Here is a 19,971-nt window from a genome sequence, read left to right on the forward strand (position 1 = left end):
TTTGAAGCAGGAGGGGACTTCACACAGCTCCAGTGATCTGTTGAAGATCAATGTGAAGATGGATGATAGCTGGACAGCACAGGCTTTGAGGCAGGCTGGAGAGACAAAATCTGGGCCTTTGGCTTTCCTTATCTTCTGTCTCCTAAAGACTTTGCTTACATCATCTTCACAGATCTTGAGTACAGGTTGAGAAACAGTAGGGGGGAGGGAGGGGGAGGGTGTTGATGGCTGTGCTGTGAGACGGTTGGAGTTGGTGTAGGGTGTCAGACCAGGCTTTTGCTTTTCAAACCTGCAGTAAAACACGTTCAGGTCTTCAGCCAGTTGTTGATTGGCCTCAGTGCTGGGGGATGGGGTCTTGTAGCTTGTGATGGCTTTCAGGCCTTTGCACACTGATGTAGGGTCGTTGCTTGAAAGCTGTTTTTTTAGCTTTCCAGAGTAGTTTAACTTTGCCACTCTTATCTCCCTATTTAGGGTGTATTTGGCCTGTTTGTACAAGTCTTTGTCCCCACTCCTGTAGGCATTCTCACATTCATATAGTTGAAATTGCTGGAGATGATCAGTGGAAAGATGCTGATGATCTGATTTATTTGCAAGGGAGTGGAGATTCGCCAGATGAATACTCGGCAGCGGAGTCCTAAAACCGCGCTGACAGAGTTTCACGAGTGTATTCATATATACATAATAAATTAACACAGTTTATTATTGCGATTAATCATTTGACAGCACTAAATATTACTGATTTTACTGTATTTTTAATCAAATATCGTAATGGTAGTTGTACAAAAACAGCTGAAACGTGTTTCAAAGTGTATTTTTTTATTTAAAGTTATAAGAGTTGAGAAGATGATTTTTAGAATCTCTTTAAGCCTGGGAAGCCAACATGATGACAGTTGACTGAAATGAGCTGAATCGCTAATAACAAAGCACATAGCGCATTGCTTGCACATCTCAAGCTTATTTGCGGTACAACTGAAAGGAAAATAAAAATCAAGAAGACAAAGGCTGTTTCAAAAGTCAGTGGAGATCCGGAAGGCCTGTAGTGAATGTGTCCTTTGGAAGGTCAACTTTATGATCAATGGATGAAAAAAAGGAAATCAGGAAATCACAAAGAGAAGAAAGCAAACATACTGCGCCAAAAAGACGCGAGCATTTGACCTTTAAGGGTTTTTGTTCCGTGGTGAGATCAGAATCTGATAAGAAAAAAAAAACTCTTAGCAGTCATTGCACAGGGAGAAGCCAGAGATAGTCAGACGGTGGAGGCCTGTCACACCTATTGTGCCGTTGCTCTTTGAGAAACAATGAGTGTCCCTGTGGACCCGAGTACAGCCACCTGCCACTAAATGGCAAAGGAAGAGATTGCTTTGACAGTAACCTGCAGAGGGAGCAACCTTGGGAGTGTGTGTATTTGCATGTGTGTATGTGAACGTGTAAATTAGACACAGAAAGGTCAGAACTCCTGTCTTATAGCGTTCTTTGAGCTTACAGTCTCCAGCGCTCAGCATGCTTTAACAGGCAGAGCGCAGGTGGAAACTATATCTTCGCATGCTGTGTTGTCACCTGTCGTCTTGATCAGGCCAAACCGTCTTTCAGAAGTCCTACAAAAATAGGTCAGGAAACATAATTTCGAATAAATTATTTCATTTTAAGTAAACATGCTCATTTGTTTGTTTATTGCGCTTTTAACTTCGGTTTATAGCTCATTCGGGAAATGAAAATGAGATGTCCTTGAGATCTCTTTCATTAGTCATTTTTAGCTATATAAATCATCTTTTTGTCAACGGAAAGCAGCTAGAAGCTGTCGGAAAAGAACGATGCAGATGAATGTAATGTTCGGATAAACAGGTATTTCTGGAACAGGCCACAGCCACTTCAAACAAATATGGATTCATTTCTAAAAGGTGCGTCATTGACCGTTAGAGTGTTCTAGGTCTGGTGAGGGAGGTATTGATTTTCTCTGTCTCTTTCTAAGGTGCTAGACTGAATATTTAAAAAAATAAAAGACAACATAATTAAACCGTTTCACACTAGTGTTTTCTCTCTGATGGATCAGATTGTAGTAGCTTGGCTGGACAGATAAATAAATAAACAAAATAATCATCCAATCAAATTCATATCATACTACTCTAGACTCTAGACTACATGCTGTGGCCAGTGAAACTCATTTCAAAACTTGAGAAATAGTTTTGTCATTCATTTTTTCCATTCTCAGTAGATTTCGCATCCTTAATTTTCATCCCCCATTTCCTTTTATTCACTAACCATCTGCAATCAAATTAGTGAAATTTGAATCATTTACATTACATTTATATTTTGTCAGTTAGCAGACGCTTTTATCCGAAGCGACTGCTAACTGAGGACAATAGAAGCAATCAAAACGTACAAAGGAGCAATGTTATGACAAGACTTGGTTAGTCTAACGCAGAACAGGTAGCAAGGGTTTTTATGTCTGTTTGTTTTTTTATAATAAATAAAAAGTAAACAATTAGATAGAATAGAAAAAATAGAGAACAAATAGAGAAAAATAGAGTGTTAGATGTTTTTTTTATTTTATTAAAATAGAGAGAAAATAGTGTTAGAGTGTCATGTTTTATAATAAATAAAAAGAAAACAAGTAGAATCACAAATATTTTTGATGTGCAAACGTGTATGCATTATTATTAATACGTTTTTAAAATAAGCATTTAACTATTTTGGATAGTTTTAAGAAATGCAAGAGATATTCTCGAATACATTTTCAGAATTTTTTTTTCACCACATATTTTGTTACTTTTCTGTCATTTTTGCGTTATTTCTTTAAAGCAGCATTCCCAAACTTTTTGTCTGCTGAACTCCTTTGACATTAAAATGAATGGTATCCAGGTAAACAAATAAATTATTTTATTTAAATATGTATATTTATATATAAGGTTTTTATTTTAATGTTTATTAATTTATTTAGAATTTTATACTGTTATGCTCTATTTAAATATTCACTGTTCATCAAATCCTGATGCAGTTCCCTTAATCAGATACAAAACCAACACAGACAGCGTTTGCAAATAAGTTATGTTGTCAGTGAGTGCAATTCATTCTTAGTGAATTCATCCGTTAGTATTTTGACTTTCTTTCAACATGCATCCAGTTTTGCCTGTCAGTTCCAACAATGAGTCTTTTTTGCTACAAAAATTGTAGATATGTATTGAATGGCAGTTTTCCGTTCAGAGCTGGTAAATCTATGACAGCGGGCACTGATGGGATATTTAATCATCTGGACATAAGAATACTTACAGTTATGAGTAAAAATAAATATTTCATGAACAATTGACAGCGGTAGTCCATCTAACAGATTTTGGTGACAGCAAAAATGTGAGAAATTGTAAAAAGGCTAGATAACTATGTCAAATATGGATGGGTCACCATGGTTGTTACACCACTAGTCTATTAGTAAGATTGATTAGTGTATCTAGAAACTTTCTTACATGTGTTTGCTTTGGTCTTTTTAGAAGTGCTGCTTAAATTGGACAGTGTGCTTTACTTTAGCTGTGAGGAAGTTTGCACGGAGAAAAAAAAAACCCTGTTGGAAAAGTTGCATCTTTAAATTCATTCCTTTTAATGAACCGCCACTACAGCCATACACTTTTCAATGGACATCTTTGGCCACTGCTGTTGTTTTAAGCATCCCACCATGAGTGTTGTGTGTTTAAGATAGTGTGCTGAGTTCAAAATAGATAAAAATGAGTCTCAGCTGTTTCAAAATATGAGAATGTGTCTTATTTAAAAGCCCCCTCAGAAACATGGTCGCTGAACCTGAAACCGGTCCAAACCGGTTCAGACAGCCCATCAACTGGCTAGCTTTGAAAATATGTAGTTTATATATATATATATATATATAAAGAACAGTCGTTTATATATATACTGTGTTTTTCTGTCAATATGGGGTGCTGTGTGTACATTAATGAGGAAAAAAAATTAGCTTAAATGATTTTAGCAAATGGCTGCAATATAACAAAGAGTGAAAAATTTAAGGGGGTCTGAATACTTTCCGTACCCACTGTATATAAAATATATATGTTTGCACACACACAAGTTACAAAGTCAGTTTATTTGATGAAGGCTGTCAGAGTGTTTTTGTGTGTTTTACTCTGAAACCAAATCTCCAGTCAGCAGATATATATTTTTCAGCATTTTTGTGGTTTTGAGGATTTTTACGCTTCTTTCGGATATGTATACTTGTATGAGTGTGGGAAAAAAAGACTGGAAAAATGAGGATGGCTATACAACATCCACAGACCTCTGGTAGAAATGATAGCAGCAAATTAAAATTGCTGTTCCATTTAGGGACTTGGGATTACTTGCCTTCAAGAAAAAAAGGCAAGAAAGTGGAGAGAAATGCTGAGAAAATAAAGTGTTAAAGAGAGATAAAGCTAGGCAGAAGGAAACGCAAATTAAAAGCTTACTAACATCCCAAAACTTCAGTCAGTCCTTCTTGACAGAAGCGTTCTGTGTATTTTATTATTTATCAAATGTGCCTTCTGGGGAAATATTCTGAGTGCCTAAGACTATTCAACACAACAAGGGAACTGTGAATTAGAGAACGCAAGCATCCCAGCCCTCCATTTTCACTGGCTTTTGTCTTCAGAATGATCACTTATACTGTTATATATTGTACTTATGTTCTATGAATAAGGATGAGTGCCTTGTCTATGTACATATATATCAAACTCTGTGACACTCTACAACTTGTATGAATGCAAAAAGCATGTTGAGGCGAATTGGCTGGCTGAGCAGAGCTGCTGCTGTTTGTTTACCTGTAATCTTGTACCTCTGGAGAGGTGATCAACACTAAAGTAACTTCAGGCTTCTGTAGTGTCCTTGCGTCACATTTAAATGAACGCACAGAAAAGCCTCAAGGCTGGTGTCTTCGCTTCCTTAAAACAAGCCGGGACAAAGGCCTGGAGAGACACCAACAAATATGTGTCGCACAAATATGATATGTGATTTGGACACTGTGTGGTGTGGTTGTTACCACATACTTTATTTACATTATTACACTTTTTTTTGCTACATTTTTCTGGGGACCCCCTAGAACTCTCTTGAGGGGGGTCCGTTTGAAAACCTTTGGTCATGACTAATTAAAGGTGGGATGTTTAAGTCGTGTGTGATTCATTCGCTTTAAAAATGATTTAGCAATTTGAGTCATCCCTGAAAAGTATTCCCAGATGTTCCTGTATTGCCACCTGTTTCTCTACTTAAATAGATATTTACTTAAAGAGTGCTGTTTATCATGTTTTCATTTATGCTGTGTGAATTAGATAGTTTGTTGTAATTAGTGTAAATTGTTTTCTTGCTCCATTTGTTATTGCCACCCTAATTACATTACACCCTAAGTGCACTGTTTTTAGCTCACTTTTAGAATAAAAACAGGTTTATAACAGATATGTTGCTTTGCATTGTCCACATTATTTTTCAGTTGTAGTACCAGCATGTAAACAAATAATAAACAAATGTAAAAATAGTAGCTATTAACGATGCACATTTATAACCTAAATACATGTGGTTAAAGGCAAGTCAAGCATGAATCAACCTATTTTTTTTCTCGAAATCGGAATGAATGGCACAAGGGGTTTGAAATTGGCCCATTCAAAGGTTTTTGGTTAATTTCTAGTTGGACATGATCAATTGACTGAGCGATTAACTCTGTAATCCGTCCAAGCATTTCAACTGATTCAGTTTCAGCTGATAACTTGGGTTTAATTCAGTCCAGTTTGTGAAATGGGTTCAGCCAGTTTATTAAAAAGAACCAATTCAAAAGAATGCACCCAATAGATGTCAGTGTGACTAATGTTTTTGTAAGAAACACACGCTTTTCTTTCATGCCAATGAGGTGTATTAATCACTTTGACACCTCCGACTGATGTTCGTTTCCCATTCTTTTAATTGTTTCCACTTCTCGGGGCTTCAGCACAACGTCTTTATCTCGTGTCCGCTCTATTTTCCTGGGGCCTAAATCACATCCTTCTATACTATGAGCTTCCAATTCTGAGATAAGAGAAGGAAAAGAGAACTGCAGTGTCCAGATTCTCCTCTCCAGAAGCAGATCAACACTCGATGCCTGAAAACACGGCCATGTCCTTAAGGATCTCACTATCCTTGAGGGGCCTTTTTTTTTCAGAAAAATTGCAAAAAATAAAAATAAAAAAATATTATTTTTACTGTTTTATTGTGGTTATTTTTGTTCAGTTTTATATTAAAAAGGTTTTAAATACAGTAAATGAACTTGATGAGACTATCATGTGAATTGATTTTAGTAAATAATGTTAAAATTAGCAGCAACACTTTACACTGAGTTAAATTGTATTAGCCTTATTGCATGGACTAACTATGACCAATACTTTTACATTACTAAATCTATAATCTAGGTTAATTAAAAAAAATATACTATTATTCATTAATAATTGTTATCGGTCATGTTAAATGATTTTGTATGTGTAAATGAACATGTTAGTATTGAACCTTATTGTGAAGTGTTACCATATAAAGGCAATATGTTATATTTTTAAAAATACTGTTGTTTTAATACACTAACATTCAAATTTTTTTTTTTTATTTTTATTTTTTTTTTTTTTAAGAAAGGAATAATTCAACAAGGATCATTAAATTTATCAAAAGTGACAGTAAACACTTACATACTGTACATATATAAATGTAAGTGCTGTTCTTTTGATTCTTCTAGCTATACGTACATCAAAAAAATCTGAAGTTTCTAAAAAAAAATAAGCCGCACAACTGTTTTTAACTTTTTATAATAAGAAGAAATGTTTCCAAATCTGCATATTAGAATGATTTCTGTAGGATCATGTGACACTGAAGACTGGGGTAATAATGCTGAAAATTCAAAAATGTGACATTTTAAAATATACTCAAATAAAAAACAATTATTTTAAATTGTAATAATATTTTGCTGTATTACTGTTTTATTGTATTACTAATCAAATAGATTACATTTTAACGGTAGTGTATGTGTATATAAATAAAACAGAGATATTTATAAAAGTATTCTTTATATGTAAAGTAGTTTCAGAAGACCTCCAAATGCTACTGCTACATCTTATAGCAATATAGCACCATATTGCTTATAAACACCTTATGTTAGCAGAGCAAATGTGTCTATAGGTGTGCAGAGATGGTTTGTTTTTTACACAGTGGGAGTATTTTAATGAATATATGCTATTTACAGTTGATTGAGTTTGTAATATTAATAATAATAAACTGTAGTGTAGTTATGCCATGACCCTTGTTGAAGCATTGCACATGTGCTTTCATAGTTTATGCTTCTTCAAAATAGCACTGCAGAATTAAAATCCCCCAGAAACTAGGCTAATTAAACTGCATACTCCAAATATACTGCCACATGGCAGCAAGGAAGCTGAGGATGGCTGTTCGTTACATATTCGTTCTCCATATACTCAAGTATATGCAAGGAGGAGGAAAACAACTAGTCATACAGTAGTTGTATTTCAGGCCATTGGCCTGCAGGACTCAGAAAAGGCGGTTCAGTTCACAGTTGGGAACTCACTTAAATGTTTTCGTCCTCTGATTTGTGGACAAAGTGTCAAGACCTGCTGATTAAGTTCTCCTTGGCATTGCAGGAGCTCAGTGATCAAGGCTAAAGAGTAAAGATGGCTCTCGAGAGCTCTTTCAGAGAGAAACATAAATAATACAGGGGAGATAGATGTGGGGTTTTTTACAGCATATTTGTATCTCAGGCACCTAAAAAAGTGACGTGACATGTGGCCAAGTATGGTGACCCATACTTGGAATTAGTGCTCTGCATTTAACCCATCCAAAGTGCACACACACAGCAGTGAACACACACCGTGAACACACACCCGGAGCAGTGGGAGAGAGCACTGTACATTCACTCCCCCCACCTACAATCCCTGCCGGTACGAGACTCGAACCCGCAACCTTTGGGTTAAGAGTCCGACTCTCTAACCATTAGGCCACGACTTCCCCTTAGCAGCATCACACAAAAAGTGCTGTGTGCAGAAGAAAAAAACAAGTGTTTTGGTTCATTCACACTAATTAGCAGTCCAGACATGTGTTTTTGTAAGGAGGATTTGAAGCGCGTCCGATCTCTCTGCCATAGCTTGTTTTCCCAACACAAACTACCCCCCAAACTCCAGACCTATCAATTCACATCAAAACTTTTTAGATTTTGTCATTTCAAAGAGAAAGTTGTGAAAATGATGAATTAAAATATTTAATCAACATATCCTGAGCATATGACAGTAACATCAGTGAATGTCGTATTAGTCATGCAAACAAAATAAATCAATAAAAATAACAAACCAACTGAGAGTGTTATAACCAACTTCACTTCAAGCATAAACGCCATCATACAAAAAAGTGCTAGAAAATTTGGGTCAAAAACAGTTGTGCTGCGTAATATTTTGAGGAAAATGTGATACTATTTTTGGGATTCTTTGATGAATACAAAGTTCAAAACAACAGCATTTATTTAAAATTAAAACATTTTGTAGTATTGTAAATGTCTTTACTGTTGCCTTTGATTTATTTAATTTATTTATTTATGTATTTATTTTCATGCTTGCTAAATAAAAGTTATTTTTTCCCCCAAAAAAGGCTGACTTTTAAATAATAACAGCTTTTATTTGAAATGAAAAACTTTTGTAACATAAACATCTTTACTGCCACTTTTGATTGATTTAATGCATCCATGCTGCATAAAAGTGTTATTTTGAATGATAGTGCTAAATAAAAGTATATTTTGGGGGGATAAAAGACTTACTTTTGAATAATAGCAGCTTTTATTTGAAATTAAAGTATTTTGCAACATTATAAACATCTTTACTGACCCCAAACTTTTGAATAATAGTGCTAAATAAAAGGGTTTTTTTTCCCAAAAAAGACTGACTTTTGATTAATAACAGCTTCTATTTGAAATGAAAATCTTTTGCAACATTATAAACATCTTTACTGCTACATTTGATTGATTTAATGCATCCATGCTGCATAAAAGTATTTTTTTTAAAATCATACTGACCCCAAACTTTTGAATAATAGTGCCAGAATGAAATCCGATTTCTCTGCCCTACCCCTCAAACTCCAGATCTACCAATACATGTTGCAACTTGTTAGATTTTGCCATTCCAAAGGGAAATTCACAAAACAGCGTATTAAATTGTTTACTCAACATCCTGAGTGCATAATATGACAGTCACATCTGCGAATGTCATATTACTCACAAGCAGTAAATTTTCACCGTTACGAGACTGTGAAGAGCGGCCATTGTCAAAAGTGACAGAATGTTTGGGTAAGGGGGGACCCGCTTGAGTGTGTGCCTGGGTTGGCGTGTGTGTGCGAGGGTAACAGTTTGGTGCCCTCACTGTCCCCCTGTCTTTGTGCTGTGTGGGTCCGCTGGTCGTACAGAGAGTTCTGTGCCGCCGTACATTATTCCTCTGTCAGTCAAGCGGAACAGTGCAGCCCTCCAGTACCAGACCTGAAGACCTTGCCACGTGTTTGTGTGTGTATGCGCACACACACATCTGCACTGTGCAATTGTGAGTGTGTGGATGTCTTTGTGAATGTCATGCCCCCTTTTCCCAGTACTACCTGCAGTGGTGCTGCAGGTGGACCTGATCAGGCATGGGGTAATGGGAAGGACTATCTTTTATTCCTGCAAAGACTTTTAAACAATACCCTTTTTTGGCAGCCACCATTTAGACAGGAAACATTAAAAAGGGATAGTTCACCTAAATTCCTTTTTTATGCCCTCATGTCATTCAGTACTCTTATATGGTGTGTTTTTTTCCCTTGTGGGAAAAGTGTTCTTAGGCTGTAAGGCTCCAAGAATGACAAAAAACACCAAAAAATAGTGACACTGAAGTTGCGCTACTGTTCAAACGTCTTTTTCAAAGTTTTTGAAAGAAGTCTCTTATAATAACCAAGGCTGCATTTATTTGATAAATTTATAAAGATAAATCTGCTAAAACACTAGTCGGAGGATGGTGGTGTTTCTAATTTAGTTGGGGATCTTATTCCAAAGAGCATTTTATTAGACAAAAAAATGTGTGTAGTACAAGTTGCGCTAGCAATATTTTTGATTCATTTCCACCCGGAAGCGAAAGTAAATTTTAAATGAGTGTGTTAAAAGTGAATTTGCAAGGCAAGGTTTAGGTGTACACTGGCATATAGATTAACCTAATGCTTACAGACATCAAGTAAAAACCACAAATCTCCAGCTTTGATGCTCTCGTCCCTCAAAATCCTATCCATATTGCAGGAGTTGTTTTTCCACTTACAGCTGATTCATGAGAAGGCTTCATCTTCAGCTCCAGATGACCCCTGCACACCTCTCTGTGTCCACACACCACCCAGTAAGACAAAGAGCTTGTTGTAAAGCTCCTGAGTTTGTGATGTTGTTCTGTTTGTGAGCGCAGGGCTGAATGACCTTCAGGGGAGCCTGCGGAGAACATCAAATGCTGCAGCTCTCCTGAACTGTCTTAACCTGTACTGTAGGCCTGAACGTGGAGAGAGGACACACCTCACAGCCACTCAATCCCCACCATCATAGAGCTGCTCTTGGCTATATTTTTTCTTCTTTTCTCTGTGCATTCCTCATTCTGTCTAGCATTCTGTCTGTCTGTCTGTCTGTCTGTCTATCTGTCTATCTATCTATCTATCCATATATCCATCTAGCCACATACTCATCGGCATACACTCATACACACTCTTACAGACACGATCATTTAGTTTTTCTTACTCTCATTCTTGCTTCTTGGTCAATATCTCTCCCACATATCTTCTTACACATTAGATCTTGACATTCCAAAATCTGAAATGCAGTTTCAATAAAGCTGCCTTGTGCAGAAACGTCAATCGATTATTGATTTTTCTTGTTGTTTTTATTTATGCGTGCTGCAGTTAAAGCTTCTGACTAGAATGAGAAATTGTAATTGAATATCGTACTGGATTTTTGTACTTCACATGGCCACATTTCAGCTTGTTTTGAATTGCTATTCCAAGAACCTCCTACTAAAAGGTCTTGTTTATTGGATTTGCAAACTTGCAAATATGAACAGGCTATCAGTCTGTGTTAATAGTGAGGATTTTTCAAAATAGCTGATTCATTCAGGAACAAAACTCGTTTTTAATTCGAGTCATTGAATCATTCATTATTAACGCTTGCTTATCTGCATGCTCTCAAAATGCACATTAAAAAGACTAGTGTAAACAAATTTGTGATCTAGTTGTCATATCTGCGTTCACATATCGTGTCCGACAAACCATTCCTACTATTATTATGGACATTCTTCTCTCATCAAGCTTTACAAAATACACCTGAAACGCTCAGTCCCCAGTTGCCTTATATTATATAAATCCTATTGATGTGGACAAAATTTACAGTAGATGCACTGTGTTTAACTGGTGGTCAGATGCTGGTCATCATATGCCAAGTGTAAACAGGAAGTTCATCAAACAAAACTCGGGGCAGATTGGTGCATAGTCAATCAGTTAGATTGTTGAATAATGCTAGTCGGTTTTTTATGTTTAGCATGTATGAGGAGATCAATAAATGGACTTTTCATCTGAAACTGAGACTCGTGGGCACATGTCTGTACAACCCTGTCTTTCGCTATGAAAACAAGAAAGAGAGCAAGACAGAGAGAGTAAGAGGGAATTCTGGTTTGGAATCTTCTTTGAGCTTGTTGTTTTTGAACAACACACTTTGAGGCCGACCATTCTTGCGTTCCCATGCCAACATCCGATCCCATAATGAAACAATATCATGCAGGTCAACTCCTGTGAATCCAGTGTTTTTCTTATGCAAACACTCCAGGTTTAGCCTCTGTCCCTTGATCCGCAGGTTTACCCTCTGTATGTCAGTTGTGGAGTGACAAAAAGCCTTCAATGACAATAATTAGCTCATTCCATTAAAGCAAATTAGCCTAATTTACAAAAACATTGACTGCCGTTGTTGCTTCACAGAAACATCCATCTCTCTTTTTTTTATCATGAGTGTGTTTTTTTTATCTTTCCTGCTGGCAGATGTTTTTGTTGATGCTTAGTAAGGAAGGAGAAAAAAATTAAATTAACAATTTTCCCATCAACAACAGGCTGCAATTAGTGTATTCAGACCATTCGTGGCGGTTGCCAAATAGCAAAATCACTCTGATTCTTGATTTAAATCTTCTAGACATTTTCAGGAGAACTGACAGAGTAAAATGTTATTATTCTCCCAGTACGATGCACTTTGTTTTTCCGTTTTGAGCAGAGCTTGTTAAAGTAGGCAGCATGCTTTCATGTGTCAGTGATTTGGTGCTAATTCTGAAAACTGCATATTGGCCTCTTCCCCTCCCATTTGCAATTATTCACCAGATGAAACTCTGGAGCGTTGAGCAAGCCGTGCTGCAATTGGTGAAATGGATTCTACGCTTTATTAGCCTGTTGTTTTGGTGCATCTTCTGGCAGGAAGCCGTGTGGTAAATTGGATAGATGGCTTGATAAAAAGCTTGTCGTGCAAGATATTTCATGGCAGATTTTTATTTTTATTTTTTAAACATTTTCGCCCGGCACTCTTAACAAGTGACTTGGTCCCACGGTGATTTATGAAATCAATTTGTCCTTGTTATCAGTGGGATTGTGGAAGAGAGATAAAATCGGTAGGAAGTGATTTTAGTTCCATCTTTCTTTCTTTTCAATCATGAGGGAAGAAAGAGATGAGAGAAGCGGCACTCAAATCTATTTGGCACGCTTTGACCCTCTAGTACTGGAAGTCTGCAAAGACTAGGGCTGGGTATCGAGTTCGATACTTTTTAGGCACCGACTGAATTGCCTTGATACCATCGAGTATCGAAAAACGTCTCGTCGTTCGGTACCAAATTTCGATACCTAAGGAGTTAATCTCCTCAACGTCAGTGAGCCAATAAGCCTGCCTCTGAGTCAGAGCAGCGATCATGGAAGAGAGAGCACAGGCAGACAGCGCTAGAAACTGCTAATGCTTATCAGTAAATCAGTAGAAAATTTATAGAAATGACGATTCTGTCTGAGCTAGGCGTTTTAAAACAAACACGCACTAGTGTAAATGTAGCTAACAGATGTGTAAACTGAAGACTATTTGAGCTTTATTAAAACTATTTTGCACTGATTTATTGTTGGTTACATTTTGTTCCTTTGTGCAGTGGCTTTGAGTCTGTATAAACATCAACAAGCTGAAAAATAAAACCAAAGTTTTTTTTTTAGATAATGTAATCTCGTTCAAATAGATTTCATAAAATTGGTATCGAAAAAAGTATCGTTCAGGAACCGGTATCGAAGTCAAGGTATTGGTATCGAAAATTTTTGAACGATACCCAGCCCTAGCAAAGACTGAACACTGTCAGAAAAATATGCAGTTGAAGTGTCACTAATGCATAGATGAGACTAGGGCTAGTTGTCACAAGGGTTATTTATTTGTTTATTTTTTTAATAAAAAAAAAAAAGTGTGCTATAGTGGTTTTGGTTTAAAATGCCTTCGTCAAAACTATCTTTCTGTTCTTAGCCCAATTTTAAATATAATATTTTTGCTTTACTGTAGAAACTGTAGATATAGTGTTGGGTCACATATGTTTTAAATGATGTTTATAACTTTATATGAAATTTGAAATGCAATATTAGCAGGACAAAGCAATCGTCAATCTGACAAATGAATAAATGTTAATGTAATGGCAGGTTACATCGTGACAACATACCCCACTATTGTCAATGTGTGTTCGTGTGATTTTTTTCCCCCCTAAGCAATAAAAGTGCAAATGATCAGTGGACATTTATAGAAAAAAAAGCTGTAATTTATGTGTCTTTACAGAAAATGATTTTCAAAAATGAATTTAAATGAATAGTTCATCAAAAAAATAAATATTTGCTTAAAATTTGCTCCGCCTCAGGCCATCCAAGATGTAGAAATTTAGCATCACATCACTTGCTCACCAATCGATCCTCTGCAGTGAATGGGTGCCGTCAGAATGAAACAGTTGATAAAAACATCACAATAATCCACAAATAACAAACACACAGCTTTTCAGTTTTCACAAGACGTTAATTTATGGACTAAAGTTGTGTGGATTATTGTGATGTTTTCATCAGCAGTTTTGACTGTCATTCTGACGGCACCCATTCACTCCAGAGGATCCATTGTGATGTGCAAGTGATGTAATGCTAAATTTCTCCAAATCTGCTCCAATCAAGATACATCTACATCTTGGCTTGCCTGAGGGTGAGAACATTTCCACCAAATTTCACCACATTTTCGGGTGAACCATTCCTTCAACCTGAGAAATATGTACTATTTGTGAAAACTAGTCCCTGACTCCCATATACTAAGAGCAGAAGTGGTCTACTAAAGTACTACGACTGAACTTCTGGTAAATGTGAAATAGAGCTCTAATTTTTAAACTGTGATTAATCTAGACATGGCACATGGCTCTCTCTCTCACTTGCTCGCTCGCTCACTTTAAGTAGAGCTGAAGCTGTGGAACTTTCCCTCAGGTGTAACTGAACGGACCATCTGCTATTGTTGACCAGAACCCTTTCCAAGCAACCATAGCGGGAGAAAGCATATGACTCACTCATTCTGTTTGCTATCTTCACTTGTTTTAAGAGAAACTGAATTTTTCACACTTCTTCTATCAGAAGAGTCTGTTATTAAGAGAATCCTTTTTTGTATATACTATAAACATTATCGACAAATTATATCTTTTATTCAGTACATTGCTTATGCTATTGAATTTAGCCATAGCCCATCATTTATTACATTTATAATTGATTTAATTTATTTGTCTATTGGTCTGTATGTGGCGGAATGAAGTATTGAATCAATAACGCCTTGTCCACCTTAAATGTAATAACTACATTACGTTCATACTGTCTATAACGATGATGTTTTATTTAATAAGCAGTCTAACATAGTAGGGGAGATAGACAATGACAAATGTGTGGGCAAGAGCAATGAAACATGTTGGCCAAAAATAAGATCGCTTTGAACAGTTTTTGCGTCTGGCAGCAATGAGAGTTTCATTGTTATTATTTAATGTTTTTCTTACCCTCTAATCTCTCTTTCTCTCTTTTCTTGCAGTGAAGTTCGAAACCTGTCAACAAATAGAAGAGGTTTCTTTCGAAAGCAGTGACCCAAAGTTCAGCGTTCGGCCGGATGGCTCTCTTTACGCAGAGCAACATGTGACAAATCTAACTGAACCCATCCAGTTCATGGTGACGGCCAGAGACAGCGCGGGCAAGTATATCTGGGAGACCACTGTTAAACTGGCCCTCGCTGGACACCTGCTATCACCTCCTGTTAACCAGGCAAGGACAAATTATGTGTAGTTTATGTCAAATATCATTCCAAAAATATCTGTTTGTGAACAGATTTGTGTTGAACTAATTTTTTAGAAGCCACATATGTTATCTTTATATTTTATATATTTAATTATAGTATTGATAAATATATTTTTTTATATATTTGTTATTAATTTATTATTTATAAAAAATGCAGTTTGTAACTATTTTACTGAATTTCATTGTTTTCATTTTTGATCAAATAATGCATGTTGAGCATAAGATTCAACTTCTTTCAAAAACCTTACAAAATCGTAAGACCCCAAACTTTTGAATGGTAGCATGTATAGTTTTGTTTTTGAAGTTTTTGAAGGTTTTTTTCTGAGAGTATTGTGAAAAGCCGTGAATGAGTTTAGCAGCTCAGTTAGATAGAAAGATTTCTGAAGGATCATGTGACACTGAAGACTAGTGTAATGGCTGCTGACATCACAGGAATAAATTACATTTTCAAATATATTAATTTATATTAATATATTATTAATTAATTATGTATTTATTTATTTATAAAAGATGTAAATTTTTCCATGTTTTTACTGTATTTTTTTAAATCAAATAAATGCATTGAACATAAGATACTTCTTTCAAAAGCATTACAAAATCTTACGAAGCTAAACTTTTAATACAGTAGCATGTATTTAATTTTCTTTTTGTTTTTGTATTTTTTTTTCTGAGATATGACTGTTCTTCATTTGTGAAAAGCCATGATTGAATCTAGCAGCTCAATATTGGAGTGCATGGAATAATGTGTGATTGTAATTATCTGCCTATATAGCACAAGCAAGAACGAGATTCAATAACACAGCAAGATGTTATTACGTTTAAGCAATCATCAGAATTTTAAAACTAGTTACAGCTTTTAAATTGATTACATTTGGTTTCTCCCTCTTGTGCATGTATGCACAGACGGCACTGTCACGTGTGGAGTGCTTTAAGAGGGTTCGCACAAGCCCTTGGCAACATACTAAAAGTCATGATCTGATTATGGAAGTGAATGCTCAAATGTAATTTTTATACAAAAGATGAAAGGAGTAATATTTCATCCAAGTTGTCCCCCCACCACTTCACACACAAACACACACACACACACACACTTCTGCCACAATGTGTCCTGCTTGGCAAGTATCATTAAACTTTTAATACATGTGGCTGTCATGCTCATGTCCTGTGCTCTGGTGTAGAGCAGATGAGGTGTACAGGCTTTATATAGATGTCTTTCCCACTGGCATCGGACTGTTTCTGCATCCAAAGTGACCTAGAAATGCCAAGCAGAGAGGCAGGAATGCAGGTCCTCTAGGGATCCTGGAGTCTGGTCTGGCGAGCCCTATCCCTGTGTCCCTAACCCCACACATGTCCTCTCCTTCTGCACGACCATTTAGAGAAATGTCTCCTTGCCAGTTACGGCAGGTTACTGAAGGACAAACGCACATGTGTGCACACACACGAAGCAAGAAGATACATGGGTGTTCTGGGAAATGTGACTCTTTGCAACTCTCTGACCTAGTTGAGACCATAAATAATTAATGAAAAAATTATCAAAATAAAAATGAAGTAGTTTCGCTCTCAGAGTATTTCAGCATTAAGACGTGTTTCATCTATTTATGTGCCAGAATTTCAGCTGTCTTGTCTTGAATTCCTGACAGATGTGATTTTCATGAACTAATTATCCTCAAGTAACTCAATGAAGTACCAAAAAGCAGGGTGTAAGGACAATTTGACAAAGTAAGGGGACATATTATGAACCTTAACAGTTTGGCTTGTGTTCAGTCTACTGTCTACTACAGTTTAATATTTTTTTTTCTGCATCAAGGCCAAGCAGAATAAAAAAAGTGATTATTTCTATATTATCATTTTTAACCATTAATCTAATTATTAATTTAGTTAATTATTTCCAATAATAATAATAATGATTATTATTATTAATTTAATTTTATATACTGTATGTATATATTTGTATTATTTATATACACATTTTATACATCTATATAATAATAATATTTATAATAACTGTTAGCATTATGTTGTTGTTGTTTTACATGATGCCATGATAATTATATTATTTTAACTTGGTAATACATAAATACCATGGTATTTGAATATAATAATCATGGCATGTAATAAAAGTACCATGGTTTTACCATCATAGTACCGTTTTAATAAGGGGTTCCATGCATCAAATGACTTGTGCTGACAGGATGTTTGACCTCACGTAAGACAATAGAGATTTATTTCTTACTTTTCTGTACATTTATTTAATCTATTTTGGCCTCTTGACTTGAAAGACGGATATATTTAGAGGTAGCGCTTAGGAAAATTAGCATAGAAATTAGCACTTAAGATCAGCACCATCTTAAACGAACACACTCACATACAGAAATGCCCACACACATACGCACCGCCATGACTCGTTTGCCATAAAAGTAATTAAAAATAAGGCGTCTCATTTACAAAGTAAGCAAGTCTTTTGTTACTTTGAAGTAGCAGAGATGCTTTGAAAGACATTGATATGGAAGCTAGCTATTATCAAATGTGTATCAACAAAGATATCCCTCAGTGCAATCCTTTGTGCCTCTGCTGAGTGTAAATGTCTGTAGGTTACATGTAGTTCATTATAAACTTGCATGGCATTTGCCTGGATGGTGTGGCTTTTATTTGTTTGATCCATATGCAGGTTTCATTCTAGTATATTCTGTTGTATCTCCTTCTGGGCTGACAAGTTCCAGCCAATGCTTTAGAGTTCAGCACAACAGTGCAGTTTCTTTGTCCCCCAACATGTTTTATTGAGCAAAGTTTCTATGCTTTTGGATGGCTCAGGTCTAAAAATACCCAGGACTGTTCTTTGGCTGGCATTTAGCTCAATATGAGCCTCATCTGCCCCTAAGCTGGAGTTTGGAATTTATGTGTGCTGGGAATTATGTTCAGCAGCCATTAGGTCTGGTTTCCTCTCAGCTATATGAATTCATATGAACAAAGAGTCAGAAACTAAACTGATTTTAAGTCTTACAAGCTTTAAGTACAACATATGCAGTATGCTTTTTGTTTTTAAAAAAATTCAGTACGAGCCTTCGTGACAAAAACAGCACTCGTGTGTTATTGCTCTCGCTGCTCGTTTGATATCGCTTATCATATGATATAAATATGAGACAAAAACTCAAACAGGCATTTTTTGCCCCAATATCTTGAATTTTAGGGCATACATGCATTTATGGAGTTCTTGCACTGCATCATATTTGTCAACAGTCCACTGTATGAAATGTAAGATGACGTACAGGTCTGGGGGCGGGGCCAGTGCATTAACTGCATTAAAATATATTAATCGCGTTATTTTTTCATAACTAATTAATTAAGTTAACACGTTAAACTGACAGCCCTAAATTTTATACATAATTTTATACATAAAATTCTCTCTTTGCAGGTCTTCCAGCCAGTTCTATCAAACTTTTACAATTAATCCAGAATGCGTTGAGCATAAGATTCAACTTCTTTCAAAAACCTTACAAAATCGTAAGACCCCAAACTTTTGAATGGTAGCATGTATAGTTTTGTTTTTGAAGTTTTTGAAGGTTTTTTTCTGAGAGTATTGTGAAAAGCCGTGAATGAGTTTAGCAGCTCAGTAATGGAGTGCATGAAATAATGTACATTGATTGAGTTCATGGTTTTAGGGGGGTCGTGGGGGGAGATGATGTGCCATCTCAGTGTAATTATTTGCCCATATAGCACAAGCAAGAACGAGATTCAATAACACAGCAAGATGTTATTACATTTAAGCAATCATCAGAATTTGAAAAGTAGTTATAGCTTTTAAATTGATTACATTTCGGTTCTCCCTCTCGTGCATGTATGCACAGGCAGCACTGTCACGTGTGGAGCGCTTTTAGAGGATTTGCACAAGCCCTTGGCAACATACCAAAAGTCATGATCTGATTATGAAAGTGAAAATTTTATACATAATTTTATACATAAAATTCTCTCTTTGCAGGTCTTCCAGCCAGTTCTATCAAACTTTTACAATTAATCCAGAATGCGGCAGCAAGATAAATTTTTAATGAGCCGAAAATAATGCACCTCTGCTTATCAATTTGCCCTGGCTACTAATAGTTGCTTGCATAAAATTCAAGGCATTAATGTTTGCCTACAAAACCACCACTGGCTCTGCACCCCTTTACCTAAATACATTACTTCAGACTTATGTGCCCTCTAAAAGCTTACATTCTGCAAGTGAACAGCACATTATTGTGCCATCCCAAAGAGGCACAAAATCAATTTCACGGACTTTTGCATTAAATTTTCCCTCCTGGTGGAATGACCTGCCCAAATCAATCCGAGCAGCTGAGTCCTTAGACATATTCAAGAATCGGCTAAAAACACATCTATTCCATCTTTATTTGACCCTTTAACACTAGCACTCTATATTCGAATTCTATTCTAAAAAAAAAAAAACTTGCCCTTTTTAGACTTGCACTCTATTTATTTACTAACTGCTTGTTTTCTTTAAAAAAACTAACACTAGCTTCTCTATTCTATTTGTTTTCATTTATTTATTATACAATTAACAAAAAGCAAAAAAGGCCTCTAACACTAGTTTGCTCTATTCTTTTTCTA

At 36.0% G+C, this 19,971-nt stretch overlaps 1 protein-coding gene across 1 annotated transcript in view; it reads left to right on the forward strand.

The window, feature by feature from the left end:
• Positions 1-19,971, forward strand: part of cdh4 (cadherin 4, type 1, R-cadherin (retinal)) — a 237,898-nt gene that overhangs the window by 129,575 nt on the left and 88,352 nt on the right. The window contains exon 4 of the mRNA XM_016538882.1: positions 15,113-15,339. Coding sequence (XP_016394368.1) covers positions 15,113-15,339 — 227 coding nt within the window. The remainder of the gene's footprint in view (positions 1-15,112; positions 15,340-19,971) is intronic.

This window comes from Sinocyclocheilus rhinocerous, unplaced genomic scaffold, assembly GCF_001515625.1.
Source record: "Sinocyclocheilus rhinocerous isolate Xijiao unplaced genomic scaffold, SAMN03320098_v1.1 scaffold757, whole genome shotgun sequence".
NCBI classification, from domain to species: Eukaryota; Metazoa; Chordata; class Actinopteri; order Cypriniformes; family Cyprinidae; genus Sinocyclocheilus; species Sinocyclocheilus rhinocerous.